The sequence below is a fragment of the Triticum dicoccoides genome, chromosome 2A, assembly GCF_002162155.2.
Source record: "Triticum dicoccoides isolate Atlit2015 ecotype Zavitan chromosome 2A, WEW_v2.0, whole genome shotgun sequence".
In the NCBI taxonomy this organism is placed as follows: domain Eukaryota; kingdom Viridiplantae; phylum Streptophyta; class Magnoliopsida; order Poales; family Poaceae; genus Triticum; species Triticum dicoccoides.
In genome coordinates, this window is record NC_041382.1 from 373,816,886 (window position 1) to 373,836,885 (window position 20,000).

Consider the following 20,000-nt stretch of genomic DNA (forward strand, 5'->3'; position numbering starts at 1 on the left):
ATCATAGTATCCGCTAAGTTCACGGGCTGGAGATAAGCGGACTCGAACCGCTGACATCCGCCACAGGGTAAACCACCGCCTCTCAGGCCTCCCCATGGGTTCTACCATAGAGAAGCCCAAAGTGGCTCTATAAATGACATCTCTTATGTCAATAAGACCAAAGGGATGGATATTAAATGATAGGAAGTGCTAGGAAGTGAAATAGAATGAAATAGAGCCACTTTGGGCTTCCCTATGAAATGAGGCATGGAACGGAGCCACTACGAAGAAATTATGGGAGTTACGAAAGAAGCTTCGGACTCATATTGTTCATGGGTTGAGAGCGGGAGTTGAACTCTAGGAGGTCAAATCCCCCCTTGTTCCTCAGTAGCTCAGTGGTAGAGCGGTCGACTGTTAACTGACTGGTTGTAGGTTCGAATCCTACTTGGGGAGATTTTATTCATTCTTTAATGTAAGAATTTTAATGTAAGAATAAAGAATTAAATTAAAGGGCTTGCTTTGACCCTTAGGAGTAGGTAACCCGTTCGCTATCCTTGTTTCTATTTCTATTGCATTCTATCTCATCCTATCACATTCTGTTCTACGATTCCACTTCGACAAAAGGAAAGAGCATACCTAAGTTCAATAGCTTTACGTCCGCTATCCTGATCATGATTTTCCTACCCTTAGGGGGAAAGTAAAGGCCCTTCCCCCTTTGGAAGGCTATGGGCGAGGAGGGATTCGAACCCCCGACACCGTGGTTCGTAGCCACGTGCTCTAATCCTCTGAGCTACAGGCCCAGCTGTCTCCACTGGATCTCTTCCCGGGGGTACCCCTTCATTTCAGGTTAAGAAGATGGGAAAGCGCCTTTCTCTCTATAAGAACAGTGCATTCCGAGGTGTGAAGTGGGAGAGAGGGGATGTGATGATTGAGGTTTTGAATAAGACGACCTTTGCATTTTAGATTTGGATCTTTTTCTTATTTCAAAATAGTGAAAAAGTCAAATAAGAGGTGTTAAGATTTTTATCATTCTGGCATCGAGCTATTTTGCTGCAGGACCTCCCCTACAGTATCGTCACCGCAGTAGAGTTTAACCACAAAATCCGGGATGGATTGGTGTGGTTCCTCTATGCCTAGGACACCAGAATATCGAACCATGAACGAGGAAAGGCATGAGATAAATATTGGCTAGTAATTGTGAAGCCCCAATTCTTGACTGAAAGGGACACCAAAGGCCTCTGCCCTCCCTCTCTATCTATCCAAGAGATGGAAGGGCAGAGCTTTTTTTTTTGGTTTTTTCATCTTTTCATCAAAGAGTTGAACAATGAAGATAGATGGCAAGTGCCTGATCGATTTGATCAGGCCGTGTAGGAACAAGGTTCAAATCGTTCGTTCGTTAGGATGCCTCAGCTGCATACATCACTGCACTTCCACTTGACACCTATTTAAACGGCTCGTCTCGCCGCTACCTTATCTTATTTCCATACTTCTGTCGCTCCATCCACGTATGGGTGGAGAACCCGTCACTGTCTCGGCTATGATACCGGAGGCTCTAGGGAAGTTGGAGGAGAGAGCACTCATCTTGGGGTGGGCTTACTACTTATATGCTTTCAGCAGTTATCCTCTCTGCACTTGGCTACCCAGCGTTTACCGTAGGCACGATAACTGGTACACCAGAGGTGCGTCCTTCCTGGTCCTCTCGTACTAGGGAAAGGTCCTCTCAATGCTCTAACACCCACACCAGATATGGACCGAACTGTCTCACGACGTTCTGAACCCAGCTCACGTACCGCATTAATGGGCGAACAGCCCAACCCTTGGAACCACCTACAGCTCCAGGTGGCGAAGAGCCGACATCGAGGTGCCAAACCTTCCCGTCGATGTGGACTCTTGGGGAAGATCAGCCTATTATCCCTAGAGTAACTTTATCCGTTGAGCGATGGCCCTTCCACTCGGCACCGTCGGATCACTAAGGCCGACTTTCGTCTCTGCTCGACGGGTGAGTCTTGCAGTCAAGCTCCCTTCTGCCTTTGCACTCAAGGACCAATGTCCGTCTGGCCCGAGGAAACCTTTGCACGCCTCTGTTACCTTTTGGGAGGCCTACGCCCCATAGAAACTGTCTACCTGAGACTGTCCCTTGGCCCGCGGGTCTGACACAAGGTTAGAATCCGAGCTCTTCCAGAGTGGTATGTCACTGATGGCTCGGGCCCCCCCGGAAGCGGGCCTTCTTCTCCTTCCACCTAAGCTGCGCAGGAAAGGCCCAAAGCCAATCCCAGGGTACAGTAAAGCTTCATAGGGTCTTTCTGTCCAGGTGCAGGTAGTCCGCATCTTCACAGACATGTCTATTTCACCGAGCCTCTCTCCGAGACAGTGCCCAGATTGTTATGCCTTTCGTGCGGGTCGGAACTTACCCAACAAGGAATTTCGCTACCTTAGGACCGTTATAGTTATGGCCGCCGTTCACCGGGGCTTCGGTCGCCGGCTTCCCTGTCATCAGTTCACCAACTTCCTTGACCTTCCAGCACTGGGCAGGCGTCAGCCCCCATACATGGTCTTACGACTTTGCGGAGACCTGTGTTTTTGGTAAACAGTCGCCCGGGCCTGGTCACTGCGGCCCCCTTTTGTGAGGGGGCACCCCTTCTCCTGAAGTTTCTTCTTTTTCGGAGGGATTGCAGGTCTTCTTAATCGTCTATTCGGCACAAGAAAAAGCCTTTTTCTTGTGCCGATTCTTCTTGTATCAAAATAAGAATCCTTTTTCTTCCTAATTCGTCAAAGATTACTATTTCTTCTTTATTCGGGTTTGTCTCTTGGACCTCTTTTTATTTTGCTTAGGTTTAGCCGAGGTAGTGGACAAATAGAGGGGAAGAAAATATGGCGGGGGAAAAATTTCTTGTGATTGTGAGCAAATTGCTTGGCTTGTTTAATTAAGTTCAACTTCAAATTTACAGAAATTTAGCAAAAAAAAGTAAACTCTTCCATTGAAGGTTTTTTTATTTTTAGGCTAGTTGAATAGTTTTGATTAAGGTTTTATTAGTTTATTACTCGAAACTAAATCAAGGTTTTTCAGGATACTTCCTTCGTGGAATAAGATATTGGATCCTCGAGTGATCTCTTTTTCTTGTTGCTTCATAAGAGTGAATCGAATAGATTCAATTCGCGTTATAAGAGTAAAAATTCCGCGGGTCCTTTCTGCTCTAATCAGATAAAGGGGGGTAAGGACCCGCTAAGCTCCTACTTTTTCATGTTTACAATCTGGTCCCTCTGATTACTATAGAGATGAACCCAATCCAGAACATGAACCATAAAAGAAAACACCTACTAAACCAATCACAGCAATACCAGCTACAGTACCTATCAGCCAAAGAGGAATTCTTCTAGTAGTATCGGCCATTTCCCCTACTTTCCTCCATATTTTATCAATTGGTCATGCTAGAGACAAAAACAGTCATGGGTAGTTATAAGGATGGTATCCTTCCAAATGGGATAAGAGAATTCTTATTAGTCTCTTTCTTTCTCTCAATTGAAGAAGTAATTGGAAAATAAAACAGTAAGTACAAAATGAGTAATAAACCCTATTATAGACTGGTACGATTCAATTCAACATTTTGTTCATTCGGGTTTGATTGTGTCATAGTTCTATAGTTGGAATTTGTTTTATCGTTGGATGAACTGCATTGCTGATATTGATCCCAAGAAAAAAACAGTAGGTACAGCTAGTCCGTGAATAGCCAGCCATCGCACTGTAAAAATAGGATAGGTTCGATCTATGGTCATTGAGGGCCTCCTAAAAGGATCTACTAAATTCATCGAGTTGTTCTAAAGAATCAAAACGGTCGGTTATTAACGGAATTCCTTGTCGGCTTTCCGTGAAATACTCGTTTGGCCTAGGACTTCCAAACACGTCATAAGCTAAACCTGTACTGACAAATAACAAACCGCAATGAATAGGGAAGGTATAGTAATGCTGTGAATAACCCAGTATCGAATACTGGTAATAATATCAGCAAAAGAACGTTCTCCCGTGCTTCCAGACATGCTGAACTCCCAAAATTTTTGTACATTCAAAAAAGGAATTGATTCCGTAAAAGACGGGATCGACCAGTAAATAGAAAATTACTGATATTTCATCCTTGTGAGATTGTCAATTTTGTACCAAAGGTGTATTTTGAGTATACCGAATTAGTATAGCCATCCTTCCTATGGCACAGCAATCTGGTTTTGCCTGGTTCCGAAACATAATTACTTTTTTTTGTCTATAGGTAAGCTATATGTTATTCAAGGCATCAATAGAAAACCCCATTTTTGTAGGTTCTACTTACTTTTCATTGGCTTCAGAATAATAGAGTAATTCGGAATAGCAGCCAAAATCTTGGGAAAATCTAAGTTAATGATCAATAGGTTTGGATAAATAATTTAGGAAGGATATTCTCATACTGACACAATACAAGGACAAGTATATGTGAAATCTATCCTTTCATAATTCGTAATTCATCCTTGTATTGTTTGTTGGATTAGGTCTAACTTTCTTGACCAAACTGCGAGCACAGAACTTTACGAGATGAAATAGGGAAAGACAGAAGATAGAATAGAACTTAAAAGGATAATTGAAGTGACTCGTCTTCGAATCTACTTTGGTTGGAGTTCGAAAAAGGAATAAAAATAAAGTAAATTCAAGGAAGAGCTTTCTTTTTTTTAACAGCCCCTTGGCAGGTCGTGGAATGCTTTTGTTCTCCTCTTATTCCATATGGAATACAATCAGTTAAAATAAGAAGGAATAGGGGAATATTCGACCGTTCACTCCAAAAAGAGGGTCCTATTGAAAAAGAAATTATCCAAAATAGAAAGAAGTTTTTTTTTCAAATTCAATTGTTTATTTATCTCTTATTCAAAAATTTCCCTGAAAATTGAATTTCATTTTTTCATTCAGTGGGGTTAGATGATCTAGTTCTTAATATTATTACTTTACTCAATTGACAAATTCCACAACAAATCTCTTGATTCGGAATTAGGGACTCATGTATCATCTGATGAATCCACTTTCTTTTACACTTCTATATCTTACTCTATCTTGTTTTTTAGTATTATCTAAAATAACTGATGAATTATGAATCTCCATAACTTAGGTAAATGCTTTACCAACATATGTAGTGTAGTAAAAAAATAAATGGAATTTAACTCTTTCATGCTTACTTTAACTAGTTATTTTGGTTTTCTACTGGCTGCTTTAACTATAACCCAAGCTCTATTTATTGGCTTGAACAAGATACGCCTTATTTGAATTGACTGAATAATTATAACTCAGAAAAGAAAAATCTTTCTTTGGGATTCCTAGCATTCTACGACTCTTTTCCAGACTAATTAGGAATTCTTTTCTTGGTCATTGAGATTCGTGGATAATTTAGAGTACTATTTAGGGATAGATCGTACCTCTTTTTTTATCCCCTCGAACAAATCGAAATGATTGAAGTTTTTCTATTTGGAATCATCTTAGGCCTAATTCCTATTACTTTAGCGGGATTATTCGTGACTGCGTATTTGCAATACAGGCGTGGGGATCAGTTGGATCTTTGATTGAGTCATTTTTTTTGATTGACCTCCTCCAGACCAGAGAGGAGGTCAAATTGAAACTGGAGTTACAATTCAATTTTGTTAAGTTATTTTACTCTGCTTCGACATAAAATAGATGGAATCACGCTCTGTAGGATTTCAACCTACGACATCGGGTTTTGGAGACCCGCGTTCTACCGAATTGAACTAAGAGCGCTTTCATTCATTCAAAAAGAAAATCCTTTTCTATTCCTAATGTATCTCACGTATGTATAGTCTCCACAAATTCAAGTTATACCCACTTTACTTTAATTGATCTCGTTGCTACTGCCTATAAAGAAGAAAGAAGTAATAGGTAGGGATGACAGGATTTGAACCTGTGACATTTTGTACCCAAAACAAACGCACTACCAAGCTGCGCTACATCCCTTTTCCAAATTAAATTGTTGTACAATGCCATTGTACACAATTCCTGTCTTCTTTTCCACATCATAATTTTCTTCTTCTTTCTTTCTCTATCTATATATAGAACCCTCGTGCCATTTCTTCTTTTTGGTCTCATATAATTAAGGAATTATATACATATAAAATCCAATATAATTTCGCCTATAAAAGAAGGATTACTTTTCCTTGGTAATATATAGGAAAAAGGGGTCATCTTTTTCTTTTTTAGGGATAGGAAAATTTCGTCGATATGGTTCATTTTATATATAGCATAACAATCTTGGGCAAGAGTTTATGATCATATATGTATTCCAACAAGGAAGGAGGATTTTCAATGCGGGATATAAAAACATATCTCTCTGTAGCACCCGTGCTAAGTACTCTATGGTTTGGTGCTTTAGCGGGTTTATTGATAGAAATTAATCGTTTATTCCCAGATGCTTTGTCATTCCCTTTTTTTAATTCTAGTTATTGCTATGGGAGGGATAGATTTCTTCGTGATATGACAAAATTTGATCCTTTTCAATCTTTTTTTAGTATCGGAAGGAAAAAGAAAGAAAAGTTTCATTAAATCTTATAGAAAGAGGTATAATTTCTTCTTTTGCAGGGATTTCAGGAAAAAAGTCTCTTGTCATTTTTTATTCTATCAATGGACAGAATCCGAAGACAAGATTACTTATTCTTCGTGTACGAATATCCAAATTTTTACACCTAATACTCCATAGATAGTCCGAATTGGATAGCAGCAATAATCGATTTTAGCGCGAATTGTTTGGAGGGGAAGTCGACCCTTTTTAATAGATTCGGCGCGTGCAATTTCTTTTCCTTCGAGATGACCCACAATTTTTACTTTTACTCCCCTTATATCTGCTTTTTTAGTTAATTCAATGCCTTTTTTCATTGCCTTTCAGAATGAAACTCTATTTTTTAATTGGAAAGCTATATATTCTGCAAGAATGTTAGGCTGTCTATAAGGTTCTTTAACTTTTTCGATAGAAATATTAAATCTCTGGTTTACAGAGTTAATTTCCTTTTGTAGATCTTTCTCTAATTCTTTGATTGCTCCTTTTTTCTTTAATAAATTTGGGAATCCAATATGGATTATGACGTGGATCGTATCGATTTCTTTTTGGATTTCTACATGTGTAATTACTTCGGAACTTGAACCTGAGTCCATTTTTCTATTATGTGTAATTACTTCGGAACTTGATTCTGATTCTATTTTTCTATTCGAGCCCTTTTTTTATTCTTTTGTATATAGTTCTTGATACAATCCCTTACTTTTTTATCTTCCTGTAGACCTTCAGAATAATTTTTTGGTTGTGCGAACCAAAAGGAATGGTGTTTTTGGGTTGTACCAAGTCTAAAACCGAGTGGATTTATTTTTTGTCCCATATTTTTCTATTCTATATTTTTTTTACTGGGAATCGAAATCTTAGATGGATCTAAAGGTTATTTAGATTTCTTTACTATATTTAGTACAATTGTTATATGACACATGCTTTTTTTATGGGGAAACAACGTCCTCAAGCTCGTGTCTGAATTTCTTCATAATAGTACTCCTACTGACTTCGGCTTTAGTAATAAATAAATTCGCTTTGTAAAATCCCTATAATGAGTAGAATTTGTGGCTGCCGAATAAACCAATTTTAAGATGGGATAAGATGCTCGATAGGGCATGAGGTTCAGTATCATAACAGTTTCCTTGTAGTAACGCCAGCGAATCTCGTCAAGAACTCTTTGTGCTTTGAAAACAGACATAGGGATACGTTTTTGTGGTTTGAAAACTCTCTCGAACTTAAGTAGACGATCGGTTGGAACTTTCCTTGCGAGTTTCCTTAGCCCACTTTTCTTCTTCTTTATCCTAGGGATATACTTTACTAGTTTGAAACTTGTCATGAATAAGGTTATTCCCCGCCTACCTTTACTTTATTTTGAATCTTTTTTCTTCTTAATCTTTCTATTCAGAATTCAGTTAACGACGAGATTTAGTATCCTTTCTTGCATTTTCATAACTCGTGAAATGCCGAGTAGGCACGAATTCCCCCAATTTGCGACCTACCATAGGATTTGTTATGTAAATAGGTATATGTTCCTTTCCATTATGAATCGTGATTGTATGGCCAACCATTGTGGGTAGAATGCTAGATGCCCGGGACCACGTTACTATTGTTTCTTTCTCCTCCTTCATATTGACCTTTTCTATCTTTGCCAATAAATGATGAGCTACAAAAGGATTCGTTTTTTTCGTGTCACAGCTGATTACTACTTTTTACCTTTTTAAAGAGTGGCATTCTATGTCCAATATCTCGATCGAAGTAAAGAATATCACTACTGTATAAAAAAAAGTTTGAGAGTAAGCATTACATAATCTCCAAGATTTTTTTTAAGGAATAGATTACCAGTTTTTCCTTACCACACGGATCCACTAGGATGGTTTTTTATACCTAAAAATGCAAAAAAGAATTCTTGAAAAAAGTTGCAAGAATTCTTTTATAATAAGCACTCTTATCAATAGCAAAAATAGGGTTAGGTGGTTAGGTATTGTGTAGGTACCTTTAGGTACCTGCTCAACCTAGGTGCAGGGGAGTAGAAAGGCTGATCCAAATTTATTGTTGTAGCTATCCATTCAATGTAGAAGAATTTAAATTTTAGAATCGAAGATTCATAATATAAAAATATAAAACTTCTCGGCTTTTACCCATTTTAATTTTTTTTGGAATGAACACATCATTCAATTTGGCATACAGAGTACTAAAGATTTCTTTGAAAACTTACAGCAACTTGCCAAACAAAGGCTAATAGAAAAAAGAATAGAGGTATAACAGGCATAATATCCACGATTGGATTGAAAATAGCATAAGCTTCGGGTAATTTGGCAAAGAAAAAATAGTAGGATAAAGAACAGAATTAAAACAGATACAGGTTAAACTAAGTATATTAGGCATAACAAGCATTTCATTCTTGTAGAGTAAATAATTGGATTTTTCTTGAGTTATTTTTTTAAGGGAAAGAAGGAAAAGGCAGATTCAAAATCTTTTTTCTTCGGACTTTCCCAAACACAAAATACCTCCTTGTATTCGCACTCTCAAATGAGAGTGGAATAAATTCGACTTTCATATAATATCTTAATAGAATTCCATGTAATGATCAATGCATTTTTTTGATTCTATATTATCCGCATGTGTAGAATACTAGCAAGAGAATATCCCTCCTTTTTATGTAATTGAAATGGTATTGACGAATAACAAATAAACATACTAGTGTTTATTAGTGTCGCATAAAACCCGAAATGGGGCGTGGCCAAGTGGTAAGGCAGCGGGTTTTGGTCCCGTTACTCGAAGGTTCGAATCCTTCCGTCCCAGATTGTTTCTGATGAAACAAACGGTGAAATCATATAGTATTCCATATGAGACAAAAGTTTATTAAAGAGAATAATGATATCTTATTCTTTCTCAGAAAACATAATAAAGTCTTAAGTCCAGTCAAATTGACTATCTTCATTTTCATGAAAAAATGGGATCTATCAAGCACATTCAGGATATGCCTCTACTATAAAATCACTTAGTCATATTTTTTTCTTCCTTTTGGTATTCGAGTTGAAGAAGTACGAGAATTCTATAACTACCAAAAACTATCAATCTTTTCATTGGAATAGTTTATTTAGTTATTATAGTTAATTGTTTTTGGTACTGAAAAAATATATTACTACTAGAATTCTAATTCTAGTAATTAAATTAATTAAACTTTTTTGGAGGTTGATAGTTTATTTATTGAGGAAGAGTCAATCCTTCTTTTCTCACTTCAAGATTGATCATCTCGAGCCATCCGTTGAGGGTGGAAATTTAAGAATAAATAAGTTTTAAGAAAACTTGTTTAGTCGTCTTTTTCAAACTATGTTTCATTCATATGATAGAATTTTAATATGGGTTTAAATAAATTGGATCTTGGCGGAGGCTTCCCGGATAAATACTTACTTTCTTTTATCCATATTGCTCCATAGATAGCAAGTTTTAATTAGTATAAAAAAACTAAACCAATGACTATTCATGATTCCATCCATATTGGATCAATTCTCTATACCACTTTGCAATGAAAAGAGGAATGTTTGTTATGGTAAAACTTCGTTTAAAACGATGTGATAGAAAGCAACGTGCGACTTGAAGGACATGATCGATTGTGGATTTTGCTATCCATCATTTTCCATAGTAATGAAAATGCTCTTGGCTCGACATAGCCTGTTCTATTCGTTCAGAACCAAATTTGCGCTGGGTTTAAGTAACATAGTACACGATGGAGCTCGAGAGGACAGCATTTTTTTTATCAAGGGAAAGAATCTAGGGTTAGTGAAAACTAATAAATTAGGCCAACTTTGTTCAGTCTATCCTTAATATAGAAATAAATCGAAAGGTTAAAATAAGAAGAAAGTCCAATAAAAGTATATCAGAATCAATCCCTCTTATTAGATTTCTATAGAAGAGATAAATGCTTTATCGAACGAAATAAGAAAAAAAGGGTATGTTGCTACTCTTTTGAAAGAAAAAAATAGGAATTCCCGAAGTAATGTCTAAACCCAAGGATTTCACAAATCAAAGATAAAGGATTCCAGAACAAGTAAACACAGTTTTCAATTGTCTCAACAACAGAGTTGGATCAGAATAAGGAATAAAAGTCAATTCGTTCGAAATGAGACAAAGAAAAGAGTTTAAAGACGACTCGAAAATTTTGGAAGGATTTTGCCTTCGAAGTTTGTCAGGTAAAATTAGCCCACTTGAGTCATGAGTATAAATGAAATTTGTTTTTTCTGTAAGGAAATTAATGCACGTTATAGTCTAATTTCTATTATTATCAATAGAAATTCGAATCATTTTCTCGAGCCGTATGAGGAGAAAACCTCCTATACGTTTCTAGGGGGGCGTTGTTTATCTACATCTATCCCAATAAGCTGTCTATCGAATCGTTGCAATTGATGTTCGATCTCGAAGAGAAGGAAGAGATCTTCAAAAAGTAGGTTTTTATGATCCGATAAAGAATCAAACTTGTTTAAATGTTCCAGCTATTCTCTATTTCCTTGAAAAGGGTGCTCAACCAACAAGAACTGTTTATGATATTTTAAGGAAGGCAGAATTCTTTAAAGAAAAAGAAAGAACTTTGAGTTAATTGAAGAACTAAATGAATCAAAAAGTAGGATAGGAGAAGATTATTAGTATTCCTAGTTGTCTAATTATTTAGACACAATTTACCTCTTTTTTAATCCTATTTGGATTTATATTATATCGTGGCAATCCAACATAAGCCCCTATTTTATTTACTTTTTCTATCTAATTTGTTTTCTTACCACTGTATTTCCATTGACAAAGGTCTATTGAACAAATAGAATTTGTAGATAGATGGGTCTCTTTATCCTCACTCCATATTCAATTTTTCCGCCTACACTTTGCTCAAATGATAAGGGTGTTCCTCTTGCATGTATTCTCATACAATATAATATATATTTTTTATAATATATATTTTTTGTTAATAAAAATCGCTAAAAATAAGGAGAATTTGGCCATCGTGATTAGGGTCGCTCTTTTTCTAACTTTACTTTAGTGGATTTTCATCGGACTTGTTCGTTTTGGCATTTGAGTGTTTTTCATGGTCGATAAAAAAAATCTTTTGATGTCTTGCTAGTTCAATGTTTTGACAGAAGCGCGCGGTGTAATTCCATTGATTTTTGGATTTCGATCGTATCTAAGATCCTTTTTTTATCTGGGTTGCTAACTCAATGGTAGAGTACTCGGCTTTTAAGTGCGACTATGATCTTTTACACATTTGGATGAAACAACAAATTCGTCCAGACTCTTGGTAGAGTCTAGAAGACCATGACTGATCCTCAAAGGTAATGAATGGAAAAAATAGCACGTCGTAATAAAATCAATCTTTTTTGAATGGAATCCAAAATTACGATTTTCTGGGTCTAATGAATAAATGGATAGAGCCTGGCTCCAATTCTGGTAAAATAAAAAGCAACGAGCTGAACTTCCTAATTGGAATGATTCCCCGCTCTAATTAGACGTTAAAAATAGATTAGTGCCGGATGCGGGGAAAGGTTGGGTTTTCCTATGAGTGGACCCTTTATTTTTTCTTTTTTTTAGAAATCCTAATTATTCTTGATTATGGATTGAATAAGGGATGTTATGGATTGAATGTGTAAAAGAAGCAGTATATTGATAAAGAGGTTGTATTCCAAAGTCAAAAGAGCGATTGGCCTGCAAAAATAAAAAACTTGTTCTGTTCTTTTTTTTATTAGAACAAACATAAACTAATTGGGTAGAAAAGGAGTAGAAAAAGATCTGTGGATTAGACTCCCTTTCTTTCCAGGGTTTGTATTAAAAATGCAACACCCTGTTCTGACCATATTGCACTATGTATCATCATTCGATAAACCGAGAAATGCTTCTTCTCTCTGATTCAAGTAGAAATACAAATGGAAAAATTCGAAGGGTATTCAGAAAAACATAAATCTCGTCAACAATACTTTGTCTACCCACTTCTCTTTCAGGAATATATTTATGCATTTGCCCACCATTATGGATTAAATGGTTCTGAACCTGTGGAAATAGTTGTTAGTTATAATAACAAGAAATTTAGTTCACTACTTGTGAAACGTTTAATTATTTGAATGTATCAGCAGATTTTTTTGGATAACTTGGTTAATCATCCTAACCAAGATCGATTATTGGATTACAAAAATTATTTTTATTCTGAGTTTTATTCTCAGAATCTATCTGAAGGGTTTGCGATCGTTGTGGAAATCCCATTCTCGCTACGGGAATTTTTTTGTCCGAAAGAAAAAGAAATACCAAAGTTTCAGAATTTACGCTCTATTCATTCAATATTTCCCTTTTTAGAAGACAAATTTTTGCATTTGGATTATCTATCACATATGGAAATACCCTATCCTATCCATTTGGAAATCCTGGTTCAACTCCTTAAATACCGTATCCAAGATGTTCCATCTTTGCATTTATTGCGATTCTTTCTCAACTATTCTTCGAATTGGAATAGTTTTATTACTTCAATGAAATCCATTTTTTTCAAAAAGAAAATAAAAGACTATTTCAATTCCTATATAACTCTTATGTATCAGAATATGAATTTTTTGTTGTTGTTTCTTCGTAAACAATCTTCTTGCTTACCATTAGCATCTTCTGGAACTTTTCTGGAACGAATCCACTTTTATAGGAAGATGGAACATTTTGGGATAATGTACCCTGGTTTTTCTCGGAAAACCCTATGGTTCTTTATGGATCCTCTTATGCATTATGTTCGATATCAAGGAAAGGCAATTCTTGCATCAAAAGGCACTTTTTTTGAAGAAGAAATGGAAATGCTACCTTATCAATTTCTGGCAATATTATTTCTGTTTTTGGACTCAGCCGCGAAGAATCCATATAAACCAATTAGCAAACTCTTGCTTCGATTTTATGGCGTACCTTTCAAGTGTACAAACAAGTTCTTTGTTAGTAAGGAATCAAATGCTAGAGAATTCATTTCTAATAGATACTCGAATGAAAAAATTCGATACCATAGTCCCCGCTACTCTCCTCATAGGATACTTATCAAAAGCTCAATTTTGTACTGGATCAGGGCATCCTATTAGTAAACCCATTTGGACAGATTTATCAGATTGGGATATTCTTGATCGATTTGGTCGGATATGTAGAAATCTTTTTCATTATCATAGTGGATCTTCAAAAAAACGGACTTTGTATCGACTAAAGTATATACTTCGACTTTCATGTGCTAGAACTTTAGCTCGTAAACATAAAAGCACGGTACAAACTTTTATGCAACGATTGGGTTCGGCATTTTTAGAAGATTTTTTTATGGAAGAAGAGCAAGTTTTTTCTTTGATGTTCACCAAAACAACTCTTTTTTCTTTCTGTGGATCACACACTAAGCGTATTTGGTATTTGGATATTATACGTATCAATGACCTGGTCAACCCTCTTAATTAATCATTAGACGAAATTAAGAAACAGGAAAGGGTTGATAAATGATCAAGAAAAAACTTTTCTATTTTTCATTCTGAAATGTTCTTTTTATTATAATAAAGAGTAGGTGAATCAACTTACTAATTAAAAAAATTAGTAGAACTTCCTCTTTGGAATAGAAATTGGCTATTTCTACATAGGGAAAGTCGTGTGCAATGAAAAATGCAAGCACGATTTGGGGAGGGATTTTTCTCTATTGTAACTAGGAAGAATTATCTACTCCATCCGACTAGTTCCGGGTTCGAGTCCCGGGCAACCCATATAGAAAAGACCCATCAAAGTTTTTCACTTTGACTCACTTCATTTACAAATACAAAATTATTGGTTTGGTTAATTTAGTTATATGGATAGCTAATCTTTGGGCTGACTTGGTTGACATTGGTATATAGTCTATGTTATACTGTTAAATAACAAGCCTTCTATTATCTATATTCTAGTTAATACGTGTGCTTGGGAGTCCTTGCAATTTGAATAAACCAAGATCTTACCATGACTGCAATTTTAGAGAGACGCGAAAGTACAAGCCTGTGGGGTCGCTTCTGCAACTGGATAACTAGCACTGAAAATCGTCTTTACATCGGATGGTTCGGTGTTTTGATGATCCCTACCTTATTGACCGCAACTTCTGTATTTATTATCGCCTTCATCGCTGCCCCTCCAGTAGATATTGATGGTATTCGTGAGCCTGTTTCTGGTTCTTTACTTTATGGAAACAATATTATCTCTGGTGCTATTATCCCTACTTCTGCGGTGATCGGATTGCACTTTTACCCAATTTGGGAAGCTGCATCTGTTGATGAGTGGTTATATAATGGTGGTCCTTATGAGCTAATTGTTCTACACTTCTTACTTGGTGTAGCTTGTTATATGGGTCGTGAGTGGGAACTTAGTTTCCGTCTGGGTATGCGTCCTTGGATTGCTGTTGCATATTCAGCTCCTGTTGCAGCTGCTACTGCTGTTTTCTTGATTTACCCTATTGGTCAAGGAAGCTTTTCTGATGGTATGCCTTTAGGAATCTCTGGTACTTTCAACTTTATGATTGTATTCCAGGTAGAGCACAACATCCTTATGCATCCATTCCACATGTTAGGTGTAGCTGGTGTATTCGGCGGTTCCCTATTCAGTGCTATGCATGGTTCCTTGGTAACCTCTAGTTTGATCAGGGAAACTACTGAAAATGAATCTGCTAATGAGGGTTACAAATTTGGTCAATAGGAAGAAACTTATAATATTGTGGCTGCTCATGGTTATTTTGGCCGACTAATCTTCCAATATGCTAGTTTCAACAACTCTCGTTCTTTACATTTCTTCTTGGCTGCTTGGCCTGTAGTAGGAATCTGGTTCACTGCTTTAGGTATTAGTACTATGGCTTTCAACCTAAATGGTTTCAATTTCAACCAATCTGTAGTTGATAGTCAAGGTCGCGTTATTAATACTTGGGCTAATATCATCAACCGTGCTAACCTTGGTATGGAAGTAATGCATGAACGTAATGCTCACAACTTCCCTCTAGACTTAGCTGCTGTTGAAGTTCCATCTATTAATGGATAAGGTTTTTCTGCTAACATATAAGAATTTTTGAAGAAAGAAACGACAGAAATACCCAATATCAACAAGATATTGGGTATTTCTGTCTTTATTTTGAATCTTTTTGTCTTCTTAATCTTTCTATTCAGAATTCAGTTAACGACGAGATTTAGTATCCTTTCTTGCATTTTCATAACTCGTGAAATGCCGAGTAGGCACGAATTCCCCCAATTTGCGACCTACCATAGGATTTGTTATGTAAATAGGTATATGTTCCTTTCCATTATGAATCGCGATTGTATGGCCAACCATTGTGGGTAGAATGCTAGATGCCCGGGACCAGTTTCTTTCTCCTCCTTCATATTGACCTTTTCTATCTTTGCCAATAAATGATGAGCTACAAAAGGATTCATTTTTTTCGTGTCACAGCTGATTACTCCTTTTTTCCTTTTTAAAGAGTGGCATTCTATGTCCAATATCTCGATCGAAGTACTGAGGTCAAAATAAATAGAATAATGATCAATGGAAAAAAGAAAAAAATCCTTTAGCTGGATAAGGGGCGGATGTAGCCAAGTGGATTGTGAATCCACCATGCGCGGATTCAATTCCCGTCGTTCTCCCATCGCATTATTGCAAATTCCAAAAATGCAATTTTCCATATTCCTAGTTACGTATTTACTTACGGCAACGAAGAATAAAACTATCGCTATATTTTTTCCTTTTCCTAGTTCTTCTTCCAAGCGCAGGATAACCCCAATGGGTTGTGGGGTTTTTTCTACCAATGGGAGCTTTCCCTTCACCGCCCCCATGGGGGTGGTCCACAGGGTTCATAACTACCCCTCTTACTACGGGGCGTTTACCTAGCCAACACTTAGATCCGGCTCTGCCCAAACTTTTTTGGTTCACCCCAACATTACCCACTTGTCCGACTGTTGCTAAGCAGTTTTGGGATACTAAACGGACCTCCCCAGATGGTAATCTTAAAGTGGCCGATTTACCCTCTTTTGCAATGATTTTCGCTACAGCACCTGCTGCTCTAGCTAATTGCCCACCCCTTCCACGTGTGATTTCTATGTTATGCATGGCCGTGCCTAAGGGCATATCGGTTGAAGTAGATTCTTCTTTTCTCTCAAAAAAACCCTTCCCAAACTGTACAAGCTTCTTCCAAAGCATACGACTTTCTAGATGTATATGACGATCTCTAGACAGATGGATCTTATATGAATCATATGATGAAGTACCACATGAGTGGATATATAGGAAAGGAATCCAAATCTGCCGAATCACTCATGTTATGATCTTCTACATCCTAGGTCTCTATGTTCCATCATCTGGCTTATGTTCTTCATGTAGCATTCAGATCGAATGACTCTATGAAATTACGTCGATACTTCCACATATTATGGGTAACGTAGGAGCCATCCCTATTTTCCCCCGGGGGTCTTAATTACCACTGCTTAGCTTTCAATTTGCCTCTGACCATCAAATTAAATGTGAATAACCCGTCCTCCTCTCTTTTAAACAAGGGGCGCTTCCGGTTCTGTGCGTGCTTCAAACAATTCTGTCTTCTCCATATTACCATATCTCTAGAGCCAATAATTTTCTATGAGGAACTACTGAACTCAATCACTTGCTGCCATTACTCAACAGTTTTCTGTTGAGGTCTATCCCATAGAGGTAGTCAAATTGGATCAGTGATCGATTTCTAGGTTTCGTCGTAAACCTAATTGGTTACTTCCAATTACGTAAATCAATAGTTCAAACCACACTCAAAGGTAGGGCATTTCCCATTGATATAGGAACTTTTGTACCAGAAACAATAGTATCTCCAATTATAGCCCCTCTGGGATGTAAAATATATCTCTTCTCACCATCCCCATAGTGTATGAGACAAATGTATGCATTTCGATTAGGGTCGTATTCTATGGTGACTATTCTACCAGATATGTCTTTTTGATTCCGTCGAAAATCTATTTTACGGTATAGGCGCTTATGACCTCCCCCTCTATGCCTTGCGGTAATGATTACTCTGGAATTACGACCTTTACCACAATGGTGCCGTCCATGGATCAAATTATTTCGTGGATTGGATTTCACTTGCCTGTCTACGGTCCCCTTGCGTGTGCTCGGGATAGGTGTTTTGTATAAATGTTTCGCCGTATTATTAAGTATTCTCCTTTAGTTTTTTTCTCTATCTAGAAGTGGAATAGAATAACCCGGTTGAAGGGTAATGATCATACGTCTGTAATGCATTGTATGGCCCAGAATAGGTCCTATTCTTCTACCTTTTCCAGGTAGTCGATTGCTATTCACAGCTACCACCTTAACACCAAAGAAGAGTTTGACCCAATGCTTTATTTCTGTCTTCGTGAATCCCGATTCGACATTAAAAGTATATTGATTCTTTCCCAATAAATGAAGACTTTTTTTCTGTAAATACTGCGTATTTGATTCCATCCATAAATCGACTTTCCCTACTATGCTCTGAGTTCCAGTATCGATAAGAATTCGAATTCTTATTGTTCTTATGTTATGGTATGAATATACCATACTAATTCGTTATGTATGGATGATGGATGAGATTCCATGGATAGAGAGCCAGTTCCAATAGACTTATGGAATGTTCCCGTTCGTGTGCATCTAGCAGGAATTGAACCCGCAAATTTACCAATTATGAGTTGGGCGCTTTAACCATTCAGCCATGGATGCTTAACAGGGATCATCGTACATCGTAAATAACAAATTTTCATATAGAAAGACATATCATAGAAAAATGAAATCGAAAATATTCCGAGATGGCAAATATTCGGAGATGACTATGAAAACACCTCTCTGGATCCTCGAATTGAAAGAGAGATTGAGAGGGATCAAGAATCCTAATTCTCGCTATTTGGAATGGATCCAATTCTATTGAGTCTGACTCATAGTGATCATTTCTCTTTAGCAAAGAATGACCTTGGTTATAGAAGGATTGAACAACCGGGATCCATTTACTTATGATACCTAGTTGGCATTGATAACAAGGATCTAATGAATTATGAGTTTAATAGATCCTCTTTAGCAGAAAGACGTATATTCCTTGCTCATTATTAGACAATCACTTATTCCCAAACCTCGTGTGGGACTAATCATTTTCATTTACCATCTCATGGAAAACCCTTTTCGTTCCGCTTAGCCCTATCGGGTATTTTAGTGATAGGTTCTGTAGGAACTGGACGATCCTATTTGGTCAAATACCTAACGAAAAATTACAATTTTCCTTTCATTAAGGTACGAGGGCTTCTTATTCCACAAGAATGAAAGCACCTTTTCATTCTTTCATATACTAGGGGTTTTTACTTGGAAAAGACAATGTTCCATACTAAAGGATTCGGGTCCATAACCACGAGTTCCAGTGCACTAGATCTTGTAGCACTTAGCAACGAAGCCCTATCCATTAGTATTCCACATAAGAAATCCATTCTAGAAAAAAATACAATTAGATTAGCTCTTCATAGACAAACTTGGGGTTTGCGAGCCAAGGTAAGATCGGCTCGGGATCATGGGACCCTTTTCTATCAGATAGGAGGGGCTCTTGTACAAAATAGACTTACTAAGTAATAACCCCATAGAATCTATCTATATAAAGATAAAGAGGCAATCGTGTCAGGAAGCGGGTTTTTCTTTGGCCAAAAGGTACTTCGAACTTGGAACGAGCATGAAGAGATTAACGAGACTTCTTTCTCTTTTGAGTTTTTCTGGCGGACCTGCCACGCAAGATCTTTGGTCTTCCCCTGGAACCGATGAAAAAAGTGGATCGCTTCTTATGTACTCGCTCAGAATGATTCTTCTCTATCTATAGTTCATGGCCTATTAGAAGTAGAAGGTGCTCTGGTGCAATCCTTACCGACAGAAAAAGATTGCAGTCAGGTTGATAATAGTCGAGTGACATTACTTCGTCGGTCCGAACTAAGGAATCTGTTAGAAATGTTTTGAAATGGATATTGTTCTCTCTTTGATCAGGGATTGCTATATGAAAAGAAGTGGAGTTTGAAAAAGGGAACGGAATGCTCAAACCGAAACTGCTAGAGGAACGAATTTTCAATAGCATAACTTGGGCTCCTAGAATATGGCGCCCTTGGGACAATCTATTTGATTGCAGGGTTTTGTTCCGAAGCAAAGATATCCACGGAGGCCGGTTCGTTCGTCCTATTCTGATATTCAGGACCAAGAGGTACTCGATTCTCTTTCGGATAGGCCCTGAAAGGAGAAGAAAGGCTGAAATGCCAACGGACCTCTGTCTATTCTCTAATTCACCCGATCCGATAGTACCCGTTTTTGGAACGTCCAGTGCCAAAGTCACTGAATGGGTAAGTCACCAATCCAATCCCTTTGACAAATCGGATGTCATATTAGATATCGTCCGATTCTCCTTCTATTGATTCTTTTCCGATCGAGATGTACGGATCCATGTGTCTACATACA

The 20,000-nt window shown here is 37.3% G+C and overlaps 3 protein-coding genes and 5 non-coding genes across 8 annotated transcripts; 4 read left to right on the top strand and 4 right to left on the bottom strand.

The window, feature by feature from the left end:
* Positions 1-360: 360 nt before the first annotated feature.
* On the top strand, positions 361-432 carry TRNAN-GUU. The gene has a single exon. It is a non-coding gene; the product is annotated as a tRNA-Asn (tRNA).
* A 273-nt stretch (positions 433-705) lies between these two features.
* Positions 706-779, bottom strand: TRNAR-ACG. The gene has a single exon. It is a non-coding gene; the product is annotated as a tRNA-Arg (tRNA).
* A 4,890-nt stretch (positions 780-5,669) lies between these two features.
* Positions 5,670-5,743, bottom strand: TRNAW-CCA. Its single transcript has one exon. It is a non-coding gene; the product is annotated as a tRNA-Trp (tRNA).
* A 139-nt stretch (positions 5,744-5,882) lies between these two features.
* Positions 5,883-5,956, bottom strand: TRNAP-UGG. Its single transcript has one exon. It is a non-coding gene; the product is annotated as a tRNA-Pro (tRNA).
* A 3,307-nt stretch (positions 5,957-9,263) lies between these two features.
* On the top strand, positions 9,264-9,335 carry TRNAQ-UUG. Its single transcript has one exon. It is a non-coding gene; the product is annotated as a tRNA-Gln (tRNA).
* A 3,734-nt stretch (positions 9,336-13,069) lies between these two features.
* Positions 13,070-13,973, top strand: LOC119357855 (maturase K-like). Its single transcript, XM_037624660.1, has one exon. The coding sequence runs from the start codon at positions 13,278-13,280 to the stop codon at positions 13,971-13,973; it is 696 nt and encodes a 231-aa protein (XP_037480557.1). The 5' UTR covers positions 13,070-13,277.
* Positions 13,974-14,394: 421 nt separating this feature from the next.
* LOC119354612 (photosystem II protein D1-like) lies at positions 14,395-15,592 on the top strand. The gene has a single exon (XM_037621336.1). It carries the CDS (start codon positions 14,499-14,501, stop codon positions 15,222-15,224), a length of 726 nt encoding a protein of 241 aa, XP_037477233.1. The 5' UTR covers positions 14,395-14,498; the 3' UTR covers positions 15,225-15,592.
* A 586-nt stretch (positions 15,593-16,178) lies between these two features.
* LOC119357856 (50S ribosomal protein L2, chloroplastic-like) lies at positions 16,179-18,239 on the bottom strand. Its single transcript, XM_037624662.1, has 3 exons — positions 18,205-18,239; positions 17,306-17,712; positions 16,179-16,642 (listed from the first exon to the last, which is right to left on the bottom strand). The coding sequence occupies exons 1-3, from the start codon at positions 18,237-18,239 to the stop codon at positions 16,212-16,214; spliced, it is 873 nt and encodes a 290-aa protein (XP_037480559.1). The 3' UTR covers positions 16,179-16,211.
* Positions 18,240-20,000: the final 1,761 nt, after the last annotated feature.

Coding starts and splice junctions, on each gene's coding strand:
- LOC119357856 (XM_037624662.1), bottom strand. CDS start 18,239: ATGGCTGAATGGTTAAAGCGCCCAACTCATAATTG. Junction 17,713..18,204: donor AAGCGCCCAACTCATAATTG/GTAAATTTGCGG, acceptor AAAAAACTAAAG/GAGAATACTTAATAATACGG. Junction 16,643..17,305: donor GGGAAATGCCCTACCTTTGA/GTGTGGTTTGAA, acceptor AATCTACTTCAA/CCGATATGCCCTTAGGCACG.
- LOC119354612 (XM_037621336.1), top strand. CDS start 14,499: ATGACTGCAATTTTAGAGAGACGCGAAAGTACAAGCCTGTGGGGTCGC.
- LOC119357855 (XM_037624660.1), top strand. CDS start 13,278: ATGTTCGATATCAAGGAAAGGCAATTCTTGCATCAAAAGGCACTTTTT.